At 44.2% G+C, this 16823-nt stretch overlaps 1 protein-coding gene across 1 annotated transcript in view; it reads left to right on the top strand.

The window, feature by feature from the left end:
- LOC128687667 (cadherin-99C) overlaps window positions 1–16823 on the top strand; it is a 302830-nt gene that overhangs the window by 3201 nt on the left and 282806 nt on the right. Inside the window, exon 2 of the mRNA XM_053775248.2 lies at window positions 14014–14077. Coding sequence (XP_053631223.2) covers window positions 14014–14077 — 64 coding nt within the window. The remainder of the gene's footprint in view (window positions 1–14013; window positions 14078–16823) is intronic.

The raw sequence follows: 16823 nt of genomic DNA, 5'->3' as shown, positions 1-16823 counted from the left end.
CAATTTTGTCCCAGGATGCGACCCACACCAGTCCACTAACACCCAGGTACCCATTTTGAACTGATGGGTGAACAGGGACAGGGACAGCAGGTGTCTTATGGAAACACGTCCCTAATGTTTTCCAGCCGTACCGGAGGAGATTCGACCCCCTGACCTCAGTGTGTTAGCTGAGTGAGCTAGCTGTGTACCTGTACCTATATAAACTTAGGAGGATCCCAATGGAAATAAGTCACTTTTGACTTCTTTGGGGTTATCCTAGTGGGGTAATTTACACATATGTTGCTATGTATGATATTTTGTATAACTGTATTTATGTGTTCTTCTACCTAAATAAACTTATAGAAAGAAACACAGAGAACATAAGAACGGAGGAGCGGTTCGTCAGGACCCAGTGATTTGTTTGGTTTTATTCCATTTGAGAATCATGTCGCTGGCGACTTCGGTCTTACGCAACTGATCTATATTTCTATTAATTTCTGGAATTTCGTTAGTATCTTCCTGCGTGAAAATAGGACACCGGCTTTTCCCACCGAGGTAAAGAAAAACGCATTCACCATCACTCAGTCGATAGTGCCCTTGATGAAAAGGATGACGGGTGCCTAGAGGATACTGAAGGGCTCTTGATTCAAAGAAATGGATTTTAGCCCCCTTTCCTTACTGCATCCTTCAGAGGCAGGGGCTGTACTTCCCTCGCTCAGATCTCAAGACGACTCTCATATTCCCTTCAATCCTTCCATAGATATCTATCTTACGGTGAAAATAAATTCCAAGTGATTTCTAGGTATATTTATCTTATCCTTGAGAAACAGTGAAGGGAATGTTTTATTCGCCAGGGAAAATGTGGTGTATATATAATTATATATATATTTTTTATAAAACGAGTCTTGCAGTTGTTCCGGCAGCTTCATGTGACTTTACACTTTATTACAAGAAATGACAAGTTTTAGAACAATTTATATTGGGACAGCGTTCAGCTGTGTAGAGCCATAATACACCAACCTAGTGTCTAGAAAAAAAGTACAGTGATTATAATAATGTCCATATTTCTCTAAAGGGGTGGACCAGTAAGCCAGCGGAAGGCCTCGATCAAATGGCCAAAAGCTCCAGCTGCTGGTCATCATATGACGAAGACCCGCATCAGGAAACACTTGTCCTGTTTCCCGACAAACCTTACCTAACCTAACCCTATCCCCACCTTGGACAAGACCCTGGCCGGGACAGTGCCGGCGAACCTCATCGAATCGAACCCCTATCTCCACTTCCCCTCTCACCCCACAAGAGTCTTACCTAAACTCTTGATCTTGCTCTACACAGCTCTACAAATAGTGAAACGTTGCCCCTAAAGCTTTTTTAACGTGTGCTTTCTCCTTCAGTGGATGTAACTTGGACCTGACTCTTTTGGGCCAGTAGGTGACTTGGACCTGCCTAGCATGAGCCAGTAGGCCTTTTGCAGTGTGTTCTTATGTTAGTACGACATAAATACTATTTTGCTATTTATTTTAATCCTTATTTTGGTCATTGAAACAGCGCTGTATGACCCTTGTAGGTTTAACGCTTAGTTTTGATTGTAATAATGATTTAGGTATTAAAATATAGGCGAATTATGCCCCTTAAAAATCCTCGTGCAATATATTTAAACCTAATAAAGTACCTGTAGTCGAGAGTTAGATAAGTATGGTCGAGGTGAGGTGTAATGTGGATGTGACAGGTGTGGAGTGAGGCTGTGGGTGTGAGTGGTGTGATGTGGGCGTAAGTGGTGTGATGTGGGTGTGAATGGTGTGATGTGGGTGTGAGTGGTGTGGTGTGGGTGTGAAAGGTATAGTGTGGGCGTGAAAGGTGTAGTGTGGAGTGTGAAAGGTGTAGTGTAGGTGTGAAAGGTGTAGTGTGGGTGTGAAAGGTGTAGTGTGGAGTGTGAAAGGTGTAGTGTAGGTGTGAAAGGTGTAGTGTGGGTGTGAAAGGTGTAGTGTGGGGTGTGAAAGGTGTAGTGTGGGTGTGAAAGGTGTAGTGTGGGTGTGAAAGGTGTAGTGTAGATGTGAGATGTGTCGGTGTCAGAGATATGGTGTGGGTGTAAGTGGTGTGGTGTGGGTGTGAGAGATATGGTGTGGGTGTAAGTGGTGTGGCGTGGGTGTGAGATATGGTGTGAGTGGTGTGGTGTGAGTGTGAGAGATATGGTGTGGGTGTAAGTGGTGTGGTGTGAGTGTGAGAGATATGGTGTGAATGTGAGAGGTGTGGGTGTAAGTGGTGTGGGTGCGTGTGAAAGGTGCGGTGAGATAGGTGTGTATTAGGAGTGTGGGTGGCGCATGCTCACTACCTTCATCCTGTTGAAGGCTCGTACCTACCTCCTGCTTACAATGTCTTCCAGGAAAATCTCTTGGTATCATTTCTTTGTATGTATGCATATAGTTATATAGTATGAACATATGGATGTACATATATATATATATATATATATATATATATATATATATATATATATATATATATGTATGTATGTATGTATGTATGTATGTATGTATGTATGTATGTATATGTCGTGCCGAATATGTAAAACTGGTCAATTAGGAAGAACTCATTTAAAATTAAGTCCTTTTTAAAAATTTCTCTTATACGTTTGAAGATATATTTTTTTCAATAATGTTAATGTAAAAAATTTTAATTTTGCTCCAAAAGAATCTTAGAAAACTTACCAAACCTTATTATAACGAGAACAATTTATTTTAGCCTAACCCAGCTAAATATATTTTAGATTTGTTTACAATAATTTAATACAAAACAAACACAGTGAAATATATTTTTTTTCGTTAGGTTCACAATGATTTTGGCGAAATTATTGCATACACAAATTTTCGCTTGTCCTATATGGCAAGATGAGCGTTGCTATTTAAGCCAAGATCGCAAGTTCTGCCTATTCGGCACGACATATATATATATATATATATATATATATATATATATATATATATATATATATATATATATATATATATATATATATATATATATATATATATATATATATATATATATATATATATATATATATATATATATATATATCACTAAAATAAATTAAATCTTACAAAAATGACCCTAAATGGATGGTATAAACCTTGGTAATAAATACCGACAAGTTGGTTTAGAAAGACACGTAAGAAAACACTATGACATTTATTAGAAAACGTTTCGGTCCTGGGACCTTGATCAAGGTCCCAGGACCGAAACGTTTTCTAATAAATATGTCATAGTGTTTGCTTACGTGTCTTTCTGAGCCACCCTAAATGGATAAAGAACAGAGTAAAACCTTTATAGGTGAATTAGAAGAGGAGAGGATCATGTAATAGACCAATACACTGAACTCAACAGAGACGGAAAAAACGAATAAGATAGGATGACTTAAGTAATGGCTGAGGCCAACTTACTGATAATGACCAACCAGTGAGCAGCTTTATTGTCACATACGAATATTTCTTCTGTATATGTATTAGCGAAGATACACATGAAATCCTAGTAATCAACAATTATGGAGGACAAAATTAAGATAATTCAGGCAAGTTCACAGTCACTTGTATTTATCGCCCAGTTATGATAATAATAATAATAATAACAATAACAATAATAATAATAATAATAATAATAATAATAATATTCATAGTCACTTGTGAAGTGGTCCTCAGGCAAGTAGATATATTAAAACCAAGCATGTGCCCAGGCATGAAGGAATTCAGGGAAACCGGTTAGCCGGACTTGCGTCCTGGAAGTGGGAAGTACAGTGCCTGGACTCTGAAGGACCGTAGTATCGGCACGCCTCTGGTAAGACAGTGATGGAGTGAGTCATGATGAAAGTATTTCTTCTTTTTCGGGTCACCCTATCTCAGTAGGAAACTGCTGATGTGTTAAAAAAAATCTACAGGTTTTGATGTGTTTTCAAGTTTTTTTTTCTTTTAGTTTTCAAGGATTTTCAAAGGTTATCGACGGGGTATTGTCGGAATACGTGTAAAAATGGCACCTGTAATACGTATGGGCAACCTGCACTTAGGACACTGGTATACTGATACTTTAATTTACTGATAGATGCTTTGGATAATTTGATGTAATCAAGCAGTGTAGGTTTGACTGTTAGGCTGGTAGTATCTGTCATGACGTGGTACTGTTACTGATGTCATGACGTGGTACTGTTACTCATGTCATGACGTGGTACTGTTACTCATGTCATGACGTGGTACTGTTACTCATGTCATGACGTGGTACTGTTACTCATGTCATGACGTGGTACTGTTACTCATGTCATGACGTGGTACTGTTACTCATGTCATGACGTGGTACTGTTACTCATGTCATGACGTGATACTGTTACTCATGTCATGACGTGATACTGTTACTCATGTCATGACGTGGTACTGTTACTCATGTCATGACGTGGTACTGTTACTCATGTCATGACGTGGTACTGTTACTGATGTCATGACGTGGTACTGTTACTCATGTCATGACGTGGTACTGTTACTGATGTCATGACGTGGTACTGTTACTCATGTCATGACGTGGTACTGTTACTCATGTCATGACGTGGTACTGTTACTCATGTCATGACGTGGTACTGTTACTGATGTCATGACGTGGTACTGTTACTCATGTCATGACGTGGTACTGTTACTCATGTCATGACGTGGTACTGTTACTCATGTCATGACGTGGTACTGTTACTCATGTCATGACGTGATACTGTTACTCATGTCATGACGTGGTACTGTTACTGATGTCATGACGTGGTACTGTTACTGATGTCATGACGTGGTACTGTTACTCATGTCATGACGTGGTACTGTTACTCATGTCATGACGTGGTACTGTTACTGATGTCATGACGTGGTACTGTTACTCATGTCATGACGTGGTACTGTTACTCATGTCATGGCGTGGTACTGTTGTTCATGTCATGACGTGGTACTGTTACTCATGTCATGACGTGGTACTGTTACTCATGTCATGACGTGGTACTGTTGCTCATGTCATGACGTGGTACTGTTACTCATGTCATGACGTGGTACTGTTACTCATGTCATGACGTGGTACTGTTACTCATGTCATGACGTGGCACTGTTACTCATGTCATGACGTGGCACTGTTACTCATGTCATGACGTGGTACTGTTACTGATGTCATGACGTGGTACTGTTACTGATGTCATGACGTGGTACTGTTACTGATGTTATGACGTGGTACTGTTACTGATGTCATGACGTGGTACTGTTACTCATGTCATGACGTGGTACCGTTACTCATGTCATGGCGTTGTACTGTTACTGATGTCATGACGTGGTACTGTTACTCATGTCATGACGTGGTACTGTTACTCATGTCATGACGTGGTACTGTTACTCATGTCATGACGTGGTACTGTTACTCATGTCATGACGTGGCACTGTTACTCATGTCATGACGTGGTACTGTTACTGATGTCATGACGTGGTACTGTTACTCATGTCATGACGTGGTACCGTTACTCATATCATGACGTGGTACTGTTACTGATGTCATGACGTGGTATTGTTACTCATGCCATGACGTGGTACTGTTACTGATGTCATGACGTGGTACTGTTACTGATGTCATGACGTGGTACTGTTACTGATGTCATGACGTGGTACTGTTACTCATGTCATGACGTGGTACTGTTACTGATGTCATGACGTGGTACTGTTACTGATGTTATGACGTGGTACTGTTACTGATGTTATGACGTGGTACTGTTACTCATGTCATGACGTGGTACTGTTACTCATGTCATGACGTGGTACTGTTACTCATGTCATGACGTGGTACTGTTACTCATGTCATGACGTGGTACTATTACTCATGTAATGACGTGATACTGTTACTCATGTCATGACGTGGTACTGTTACTCATGTCATGACGTGGTACTGTTACTCATGTCATGACGTGGTACTGTTACTCATGTCATGACGTGGTACTGTTACTGATGTCATGACGTGGTACTGTTACTCATGTCATGACGTGGTACTGTTACTCATGTCATGACGTGGTACTGTTACTCATGTCATGACGTGGTACTGATGCTGATGTCATGACGTGGTACTGTTACTGATGTTATGACGTGGTACTGTTACTCATGTCATGACGTGGTACTGTTACTCATGTCATGACGTGGTACTGTTACTCATGTCATGACGTGGTACTGTTAGTGATGTGATGACGTGGTACTGTTACTCATGTCATGACGTGGTACTGTTACTCATGTCATGACGTGGTACTGTTACTGATGTGATGACGTGGTACTGTTACTCATGTCATGACGTGGTACTGTTACTCATGTCATGACGTGGTACTGTTACTCATGTCATGACGTGGTACTGTTACTGATGTCATGACGTGGTACTGTTACTGATGTCATGACGTGGTACTGTTACTCATGTCATGACGTGGTACTGTTACTGATGTCATGACGTGGTACTGTTACTGATGTCATGACGTGGTACTGTTACTCATGTCATGACGTGGTAATGTTACTGATGTCATGACGAAGTACTGTTACTCATGTCATGACCTGGTACTGTTACTGATGTCATGACGAAGTACTGTTACTCATGTCATGACGTGGTGCTGTTACTCATGTCATGACGTGGTACTGTTACTCATGTCATGACGTGGTACTGTTAGTGATGACATGGCAAAGTACTGTTACTGATGTGATGACGTGGTGCTGTTACTCATGTCATGACGTAGTACTGTTACTCATGTCATGACGTGGTACTGTTACTCATGTCATGACGTGGCACTGTTACTCATGTCATGACGTGGTACTGTTACTCATGTCATGACGTGGTACTGTTACTCATGTCATGACGTGGCACTGTTACTCATGTCATGACGTGGTACTGTTACTGATGTGATGACGTGGTACTGTTACTCATGTCATGACGTGGTACTGTTACTCATGTCATGACGTGGTACTGTTACTCATGTCATGACGTGGCACTGTTACTCATGTCATGACGTGGTACTGTTACTGATGTCATGACGTGGTACTGTTACTCATGTCATGACGTGGCACTGTTACTCATGTCATGACGTGGTACTGTTACTCATGTCATGACGTGGTACTGTTACTCATGTCATGACGTGGTACTGTTACTCATGTCATGACGTGGTACTGTTACTGATGTCATGACGTGGTACTGTTACTGATGTCATGACGTGGTACTGTTACTCATGTCATGACGTGGTACTGTTACTGATGTCATGACGTGGTACTGTTACTGATGTCATGACGTGGTACTGTTACTCATGTCATGACGTGGTACTGTTACTGATGTCATGACGTGGTACTGTTACTCATGTCATGACGTGGTACTGTTACTGAACATGACAGTCGTACCTTTACATGATTGTCCGGGTTCGTTCTTGAGTGAATTTGCCTTACAATGCCTTTGCTTTGGGTTTAGCCTCGACTCTTTTCATTTCTTGGTAGTTCTTTCCTTCCCCCCGACTATTCTTCAACTATCCCCACTTCCCCGTCACTCCTAGTGTGTCCTTACCTGAGAGTACTTTGTTTTTGTTGTTGGAGTGAATAGTGAGGTAGCAATAACACCAACAGGTGGACGGTTATGGTGTGTTAACCAAGACTCGTAGGTCTATGCATACTTGGGGTCTACCTGGAGGGTGTTCGGGGGTCAGCGCCCCCGCTACCCAGACCTTGACCAGGGCTCCCGGTGGATCAAGGCCTGATCAACCAGGCTGTTACTGCTGGCCGCACGTAGTCCAGCAGCCCGGCGCTGTTTCAACTGGAGTCATGTAACACTAGAGTAACTGACACACATATTACTGATGTGATAGCGGTGCTTGACATGATAGTTGTTGAGTGCGGTCGGTAGTATCTCTTGCAATTATACATCAACTCTGATGATGTGTGTGTGTTGTGAGGATGGTGGGGGAGGAGGGTTGTCCCTGGGGAGGTCATTATTAGTCTCCAGCACAGCGGAGCAGGAATGTTATCCTGGTGTAGGAGGAGTGAGAGGGAGGGACGGAGGAAGGGTAAGATAGAGGGAGGGAAGGAGGAAGAGTAAGGTAGAGGGAGGGAAGAAGGAAGAGTAAGATAGAGGGAGGGAAGGAGGAAGAGTAAGATAGAGGGAGGGAAGGAGGAAGAGTAAGATAGAGGGAGGGAAGGAGGAAGAGTAAGATAGAGGGAGGGACGGAGGAAGAGTAAGATAGAGGGAGGGAATGAGGAAGAGTAAGGTAGAGGGAGGGAAGGAGGAAGAGTAAGATAGAGGGAGGGAAGGAGGAAGAGTAAGATAGAGGGAGGGAAGGAGGAAGAGTAAGATAGAGGGAGGGAATGAGGAAGAGTAAGGTAGAGGGAGGGAAGGAGGAAGAGTAAGATAGAGGGAGGGAATAGAGGGAGGGAAGGAGGAAGAGTAAGATAGAGGGAGGGACGGAGGAAGAGTAAGATAGAGGGAGGGACGGAGGAAGAGTAAGATAGAGGGAGGGACGGAGGAAGAGTAAGAGATAGAGGGAGGGACGGAGGATGAGTGAGATAGAGGGAGGGACGGAGGAAGAGTAAGATAGAGGGAGGGACGGAGGAAGAGTAAGATAGAGGGAGGGACGGAGGAAGAGTGAGATAGAGGGAGGGAAGGAGGAAGAGTAAGATAGAGGGAGGGACGGAGGAAGAGTAAGATAGAGGGAGGGACGGAGGAAGAGTGAGATAGAGGGAGGGAAGGAGGAAGAGTAAGATAGAGGGAGGGACGGAGGAAGAGTGAGATAGAGGGAGGGACGGAGGAAGAGTAAGATAGAGGGAGGGAAGGAGGAAGAGTGAGATAGAGGGAGGGACGGAGGAAGAGTAAGATAGAGGGAGGGACGGAGGAAGAGTAAGATAGAGGGAGGGACGGAGGAAGAGTGAGATAGAGGGAGGGACGGAGGAAGAGTGAGATAGAGGGAGGGAAGGAGGAAGAGTAAGATAGAGGGAGGGACGGAGGAAGAGTAAGATAGAGGGAGGGAAGGAGGAAGAGTAAGATAGAGGGAGGGACGGAGGAAGAGTGAGATAGAGGGAGGGACGGAGGAAGAGTGAGATAGAGGGAGGGAAGGAGGAAGAGTAAGATAGAGGGAGGGACGGAGGAAGAGTAAGATAGAGGGAGGGACGGAGGAAGAGTAAGATAGAGGGAGGGACGGAGGAAGAGTAAGATAGAGGGAGGGACGGAGGAAGAGTAAGATAGAGGGAGGGACGGAGGAAGAGTAAGATAGAGGGAGGGAAGGAGGAATAGTAAGATAGAGGGAGGGACGGAGGAAGAGTAAGATAGAGGGAGGGACGGAGGAAGAGTAAGATAGATAGAGGGAGGGACGGAGGAAGAGTGAGATAGGGGGAGGGACGAAGGAAGAGTGAGATAGAGGGAGGGACGGAGGAAGAGTAAGATAGAGGGAGGGACGGAGGAAGAGTAAGATAGAGGGAGGGACGGAGGAAGAGTAAGATAGAGGGAGGGAAGGAGGAAGAGTAAGATAGAGGGAGGGAAGGAGGAAGAGTGAGATAGAGGGAGGGACGGAGGAAGAGTAAGATAGAGGGAGGGACGGAGGAAGAGTAAGATAGAGGGAGGGACGGAGGAAGAGTAAGATAGAGGGAGGGACGGAGGAAAAGTAGAGAGGGACGGAGGAAGAGTAGATAGGGGAGGGACGGAGGAAGAGTAAGATAGAGGGAGGGACGGAGGAAGAGTAAGATAGAGGGAGGGACGGAGGAAGAGTAAGATAGAGGGAGGGACGGAGGAAGAGTAAGATAGAGGGAGGGACGGAGGAAGAGTAAGATAGAGGGAGGGACGGAGGAAGAGTAAGATAGAGGGAGGGAAGGAGGAAGAGTAAGATAGAGGGAGGGACGGAGGAAGAGTAAGATAGAGGGAGGGACGGAGGAAGAGTAAGATAGAGGGAGGGACGGAGGAAGAGTAAGATAGAGGGAGGGAAGGATTAAGAGTGAGATAGAGGGAGAGTAAGATAGAGGGAGGGACGGAGGAAGAGTTAGAGAGTGATAGAGAGGGAGGGACGGAGGAAGAGTAAGATAGAGGGAGGGACGGAGGAAGAGTAAGATAGAGGGAGGGACGGAGGAAGAGTAAGATAGAGGGAGAGTAAGATAGAGGGAGATTTGAGAGGGAGTAATGGTAGTAGTGTCAATTAATGGTTTAGAAAACCAACAAGTTCATAAGTGAGACACTTGTGCAACATTTAGTATCTTTATTGTGGAAACGTTTCGCCAGCCAGTGACTTCTTCAGTCCAATGCTGAGAAAGGTGGAAGATGAGGAGTTTAAGGCAATCAGTCCCTCAGCTTGGAGTCGATGTGTTGAGTCCAGCAGTTTTGATAAGAGTGCAGTGTACTGGACTGAACACTTCGACGCCAGGCTGACGAACTGATTACCTCAAACTCTTTATCTTCCACCTTTCTCTGTATTGGACTGAAGAAGCCACTGGCTGCCGAAACGTTTCCCCTAACAAAGATACCCAAATGTTGCACAAGTGTCTCATTTATCAATGGTGGTAGTGTTTTGTTTGTCAGAAATATATGAAAATATCTGCTGACTCTGATTTTAATTGTGTACTGACCTGCTCAGTGGAACTTTTGGTCACGTGACCGAGGCTTAACCCGGCAAGACAGCTATTGGATGAATAATGGTAAATGTTTCCTTTGTTTTGGACCACCCTGGCTTGATGGAAGACGGCCGGAGTGGTTAAGCAATAAAGGAGGACCAATGATATGTTTACAGTGTTGCTACTCTGGCGGCCCGGCCGTAAACCAGGCTTGACTGGTGTAAGTAAGTAAGTTTATTCAGGTATACACAAATACAGTTACATAGAATTATCATACATAGCAGCATATGTGTAGAGAACCTGGGATAACCCAAAAAAGTCAGACAGAGTGACTTATTTCCATTGGGGTCCTTTTACCTTATTATTATAATATGAAGGTTATAATATTTTCTTATTATTCTATAATGAAGATAACATCTTATTATCATACTAAAAAGACTATCTACTACACGAGGGTCATTAAGACTATCTACTACACGAGGGTCATTAAGACTACAATACGAGGGTCATTACTAGGAATAAGGTCAAATTTACTTTGTTATCCAGGTTGTTGCTGCTGGAGGCCCGCTGCCCCACATATCCATCACAGCCTGATTGATCTGGCACCTGATGAAGATACTTGTCCAGTTTCCTCTTGAAGACTTCAACAGTTGCCTCAGCAGTGTTACTGATAACTTTTGATAAGATGTTAAATAATGTGAGAACTAGTGTGTCCAGAGATTACTAACCTAAGGGGGATGATGTATGAAGAAAGACTAGAGGAATGTAACCGTCCAGGCTCTTATGGATATATGGGTCAGCGGGCCACCATCAGCAATAGCCTAGTTGACTAGCAAGTGCTAGACGAGCCTGGCCCATGGCCGGGCTCTGGGAGTAAATAAACTCTCTGAACTCATCAAAGGTAACAAAGCCGCTTAATAGAAGAACGAGGGAGATGAGAGCCATGATCACGACATACAGCATACTCAGAGGATGCAGTAGAGCAACGGCAAATTATTTAAAAGGAGGGGACGAGGGGACAGATACCTGTGCTTTACCTGTGACTGGTTTCAAGGAGTTTTCTTACCCCCGTAGCCAGGCTTTCTTGTTCACCGACTGTTCAAGCAAGCAGTTCTTTTTCTTCCTCTCATGGTCCCGTCCCAGTCCCCTTCTATATATACTGGCTCCTTCAACTTGGTGTATTATTGTGACTTCTAAATGGCTAAGTTGGGTCGAAACGTCGTCATAAGCTTCTCTCTCCTGTGTGCGGGTTGTGTAAAGCAGTTGCTGGTTTAGAGCCTCAGCTTACCCCCCATCCCTTCCCTGCAGTCACAACCAGGCGAGTACAAGCCTAGGAAGCGTCTGACATTTTATGACGTAGTCGCTAAAGTTCAAACTTTTCCCAGACTCCCGTCTGGGAGAGACAATTTCCTTATGGTGTATTTATGAGGTTTAAAATCTATCTGCTACGCTGGGGGGTTAAGGCTATATGTCACCTATACACCACTAGTCAAGGATATTTTAATAATAATAGTAATAATAATAATAATCCTTATTTCTACAAGTACATGATGCAACTTATACAGGTCATAGCTGGCCTCTCTGGTTATGTACAGCATTTCAGGCAACTTAGGTTAATCCTGTCCACCAGGATGCCACTCACACCAGTCGACTAACACCCAGGTACCTACTTACTGCTACGCGAACAAGCGGAACAGGTTATTGCAGTAAACTTTCAGTGTACATAAGCTAAGAGATACGCACCTCTCTGTACATATACACCGATACATATATACACGTCTCTATGTATGTACACTGAGATACACACCTCTCAGTGTATATGCAGTGATACATGTTTTTCTCAGTGTATATACACTGAGGGAGAGGTGTGAGTGTGGTGTGGTGGTGGGGGGGGGGGAGGTGAAGACAGTTTGCATCACCAGGTGAAGCATTCCACTACATCCTCTCCAGGTAGGGAGGTCAGAGTGAAAGTGATGAGTGAGGGTCAGGTCACTTGGGGTGATAACCTTGCACTTCCCCATCGCTACACTCATCATTCATCCAGCCATTCATTCATTGAGTCAGAAACATCATTCTGATGTGGATTAAAGTCTGTCTACTACACGAGGATCATTAAGGCTGCACGTAACCGCCAGACGAGAATATTTTAACCCTTAAAATAGGGGTTAAAGAAGATTCCTAGTGAGAGAGAGGGAGAGAGAGAGAGACCTGGTATGTCTGATGATCAATGATGGACAACTATGACGAGGCCCAGCTGGATGGATAATGAGAACTTTCAAAACGAGAGATGCCAAGCCCATGATGATCCTTTTCAAATCACTTGTTCTCTCTAGGCTGGAATACTGCTGTACATTAACATCTCCATACAAAGCAGGTGAAATCGCAGATCTAGAGAGTGTACAGAGATCCTTTACTGCACGTATAAGTTCTGTCAAGCACCTTAACTACTGGGAACGCTTGGAAGCACTTGACTTGTACTCGTTGGAACGCAGGAGGGAGAGATATATCATAATCTACACTTGGAAAATCTTGGAAGGAATGGTCCCAAATCTGCACACAGAAATCACTCCCTACGAAAGTAAAAGACTGGGCAGGCGATGCAAAATGCCGCCAATAAAAAGTAGGGGCGCCATTGGTACACTAAGAGAAAACACCATAAGTGTCCGGGGCCCAAAACTGTTCAACAGCCTCCCATCAAGCATTAGGGGAATTGCCAATAAACCCCTGGCTGCCTTCAAGAGAGAGCTGGACAGATACCTAAAGTCAGTGCCGGATCAGCCGGGTTGTGGCTCGTACGTCGGACTGCGTGCGGCCAGCAGTAACAGCCTAGTTGATCAGGCCCTGATCCATCGGGAGGCCTGGTCATGGACCGGGCCGCGGGGGCGTTGATCCCCGGAATAACCTCCAGGACCACCTGCTTGCAGTCTGTCCAGGCTTGAAGGGTGATACCATCTGGACGCTTTTGGCTGCCATCAATTCTGCATAGTTGGGGTGGCTCTCTTATTGTCGGGCATCCGGCTGTTGTGAGGCTTCTCTTGATAATATATATATATATATATATATATATATATATATATATATATATATATATATATATATATATATATATATATATATATATATATATATGCAAACAATCGCAGACGGGCGATCTTAACTATGCAGGACAAGCCACTAGGGGGTGGAAATCTTTAGCTGAAGTACTTTCACACTTCTCAGTGCGTCATCGGGAGCTATGCAATGTTGCAAGGGAGCAACCAAAGCAGGGAGAGAGGTCTCAGACTAGCGTAGGTGTCACCGGCCACGGCTCAAGTACTGTTTTAAGGGACGATATATATTTTGCTGTTAAAAATCTAGAATGTTGGAAAATTTATTAAGAAGGAATTTTTCTTTCATTATGCCATGAATTATATTGATTTTATTTGTGTTTGTACAGGTTGTGAGAGAGAGGAGAGTGTGTCTGTTGCTGCTGCTGGTGGCTGCTGCTGTGTCAGCTGAATGTGAGTACACCAGTCCTAGCGTCTACCCTCACGATAAACTGTTGACACACACACACACACACACACACACACACACACACACACACACACACACACACACACACACACACACACACAGAGCGGGGCCAGGAGCTGTGAATCGACCCCTGCAACCACAAAAATAGGCGAGTACACGCACAGAAGAGGTACGATAAGGCTCTTGGAACAGGGAGAGAGTGGACCTAGCAGCGACAAACGAAGAGGCGGATCCACGAGTTGTGATTCGACCCCTGAAACTATAAATAGATAAGTACACACACACACACACACACACACCTTCCTTTGATATACCTTTGACTGCTTGTTACTCAGGGGCGTCACGAGTACACTTAGAGACAGCACAACAAGTGTCAGGGGCCCAAGACTGTTCAACTGCCTCCCAGCATACATAAGGGGGATTACCAATGAACCCCTGGCTGTCTTCAAGAAGGTACTGGACAGGCACCTAAAGTCAGCACCTGACCAGTCGCGTTGTGGTTCGTACGTTAGTTTGCGTGCGGCCAGCAGTAACAGCCTGATTGATCAGACCCTCATCCACCACGAGGCCTGGTCTCAGATCGGGCCGCGGGGGCGTTGACTCCGGAAACCCTCTCCAGGTATACTCCCACAGCTTGGCCCTTGGCTGGGATTGTCTAGTGTTTGACTGGTTAACTAGGCTGTTGCTAATGGTGGCCCGCTGCCTACGTGGAGTCTACCTGGAGGGTATTTAGGGGATCAACGCCACCGCGGCCCGGTCCATGACCAGGCCTCCTGGTGGATCAGGGCCTGATCAACTAGGCTGTTACTGCTGGGCGCACGTAGTCCAACGTATGAACCATAGCCCGGCTAATCCAGCACTGACTTCAGGGGTCTGTTGGTAATTTCCCTTATGGCTGGTGGGAGGCTGCTGAATAATGTTGGGTCCCGGACACTTATTATGTTTTCTCTTAGTATACTAATGGCGCCCTTACTTTTCATTGGAGGTATGTTGCATCGCCTGCCAAGTCTTTTGCTTTCGTAGGGAGTGATTTCTGTGTGCAGATTAGGGACCATTTCCTCTAGGATTTTTCAGGTGTAGACTATGATATATCTCTTTCGCCTGCGCTCCAATGAGTACAAGTCAAGTACTTCCAAGCATTCTCACTAGTTAAGGTGTTTAATGGAACTGATATGTGCAGTAAAGGTTCTCTGTACATTCTCAAGATCTGCGATTTCACCTGCCTTGAATGGATATGTTAATGTACAGCAGTATTCCAGCCTAGAGAGAACAAGTGATTTAAAAATGATCATTATTGGCTTGGCATCTCTTGTCTTGAATGTTCTCATTATCCATCCTATCATTTTCCTCGTAGATGTGATAGTGGTATTGTTGTGATCCTTGAAGGTGAGATCCTCAGACATTACCACTCCCAGGTCCTTCACATTACTGCTTTTCCACTGTTGTGTGATTCGAGTTTGTAATATACTCAGTTCTAGTTATTATTTCCTCCAGTTTTCCATAACGGAGTAGCTGGAATTTGTCTTCAGTGAACATCATATTGTTCTCTGTTGCCCACTGGTAAACTTGGTTTATATCTTGGAGCTTTGCCGTGTCCTCAGTGGATGACACTCTCATGCAGATTCTAGTATCGTCTGCAAAGAATGATACGATGCAATGGATTACATCTCTGTCTATATCTGATATGAGGATGACGAACAAGATGGGGGCGAGTACTGTGCCTTGTGGAACAGAGCTCTTCACTATGGCAGCTTCCGATTTAATTCTGTTTAGCACTTCTCTTTGTGTTCGATTGGTTAGAAAGTTGAACATTCATCTGCCCACTTTGCCAATTATTCCTTTCACGCGCATTTAGTGCTCTATTACACCATCATCGCACTTGTCAAAGACTTTTCCGAAATCTGTGTATACTACATCTGCATTTTGTTTTACATTGCATCCAAGACCATATCATATTGCTCCAGTAGTTGCGAGAGGCAGGCGCGACCTGCTCTAAACCCATGTTGCCCTGGATTGTGCAATTGTTGGGATTCCAAGTGGTTTCCAATCCCGCTTCTTAGAACTCTTTCAAAGATTTTTTATAATGTGGAACGTTAGAGCTATTGTTGTATAGTTCTTAGCTATTGCTTTGCTGCCACCTTTATGGAACATTAGAACATAAGAAAGAAGGAACACTGCAACAGGCCTACTGACCCATGCGGAGCAGGTCCATGTCCCCCCACCGGATTAGCCCAGTGGCCCACCCAGTCTGGTCACCTCCACTCATAGAAGGAGCACGGCACCAGACCCAGCAGCACAAGCTAGTCAGGTCCAACTCACACCCACTCATGTATTTATCTAACCTATTTTTAAAACTACACAATGTTTTAGCCTCAATAACTGTACTCGGGAGTTTGTTCCACTCATCCACAACTCTATTACCAAACCAGTGCTTTCCTATATCCTTCCTGAATCTGAATTTTTCCAACTTGAAACTATTGCTGCGACTCCTGTCTTGGCTGGAAATTTTCAACATGCTATTTACATCTCCTTTATTTATTCCTGTTTTCCATTTATACACCTCAATCATATCCCCCCTAATTCTACGCCTTTCGAGAGAGTGCATATTCAGGGCCCTTAGTCTATCCTCATAGGGAAAATTTCTGATACATGGGATCATCTTTGTCATCCTCCTTTGTACGTTATCCATTCTGTAATACGGTGACCAGAACTGAGCAGCATAGTCTAAAT

This window comes from Cherax quadricarinatus, chromosome 11, assembly GCF_038502225.1.
Source record: "Cherax quadricarinatus isolate ZL_2023a chromosome 11, ASM3850222v1, whole genome shotgun sequence".
NCBI classification, from domain to species: Eukaryota; Metazoa; Arthropoda; class Malacostraca; order Decapoda; family Parastacidae; genus Cherax; species Cherax quadricarinatus.
This window is presented reverse-complemented; position numbering and strand designations above follow the sequence as displayed.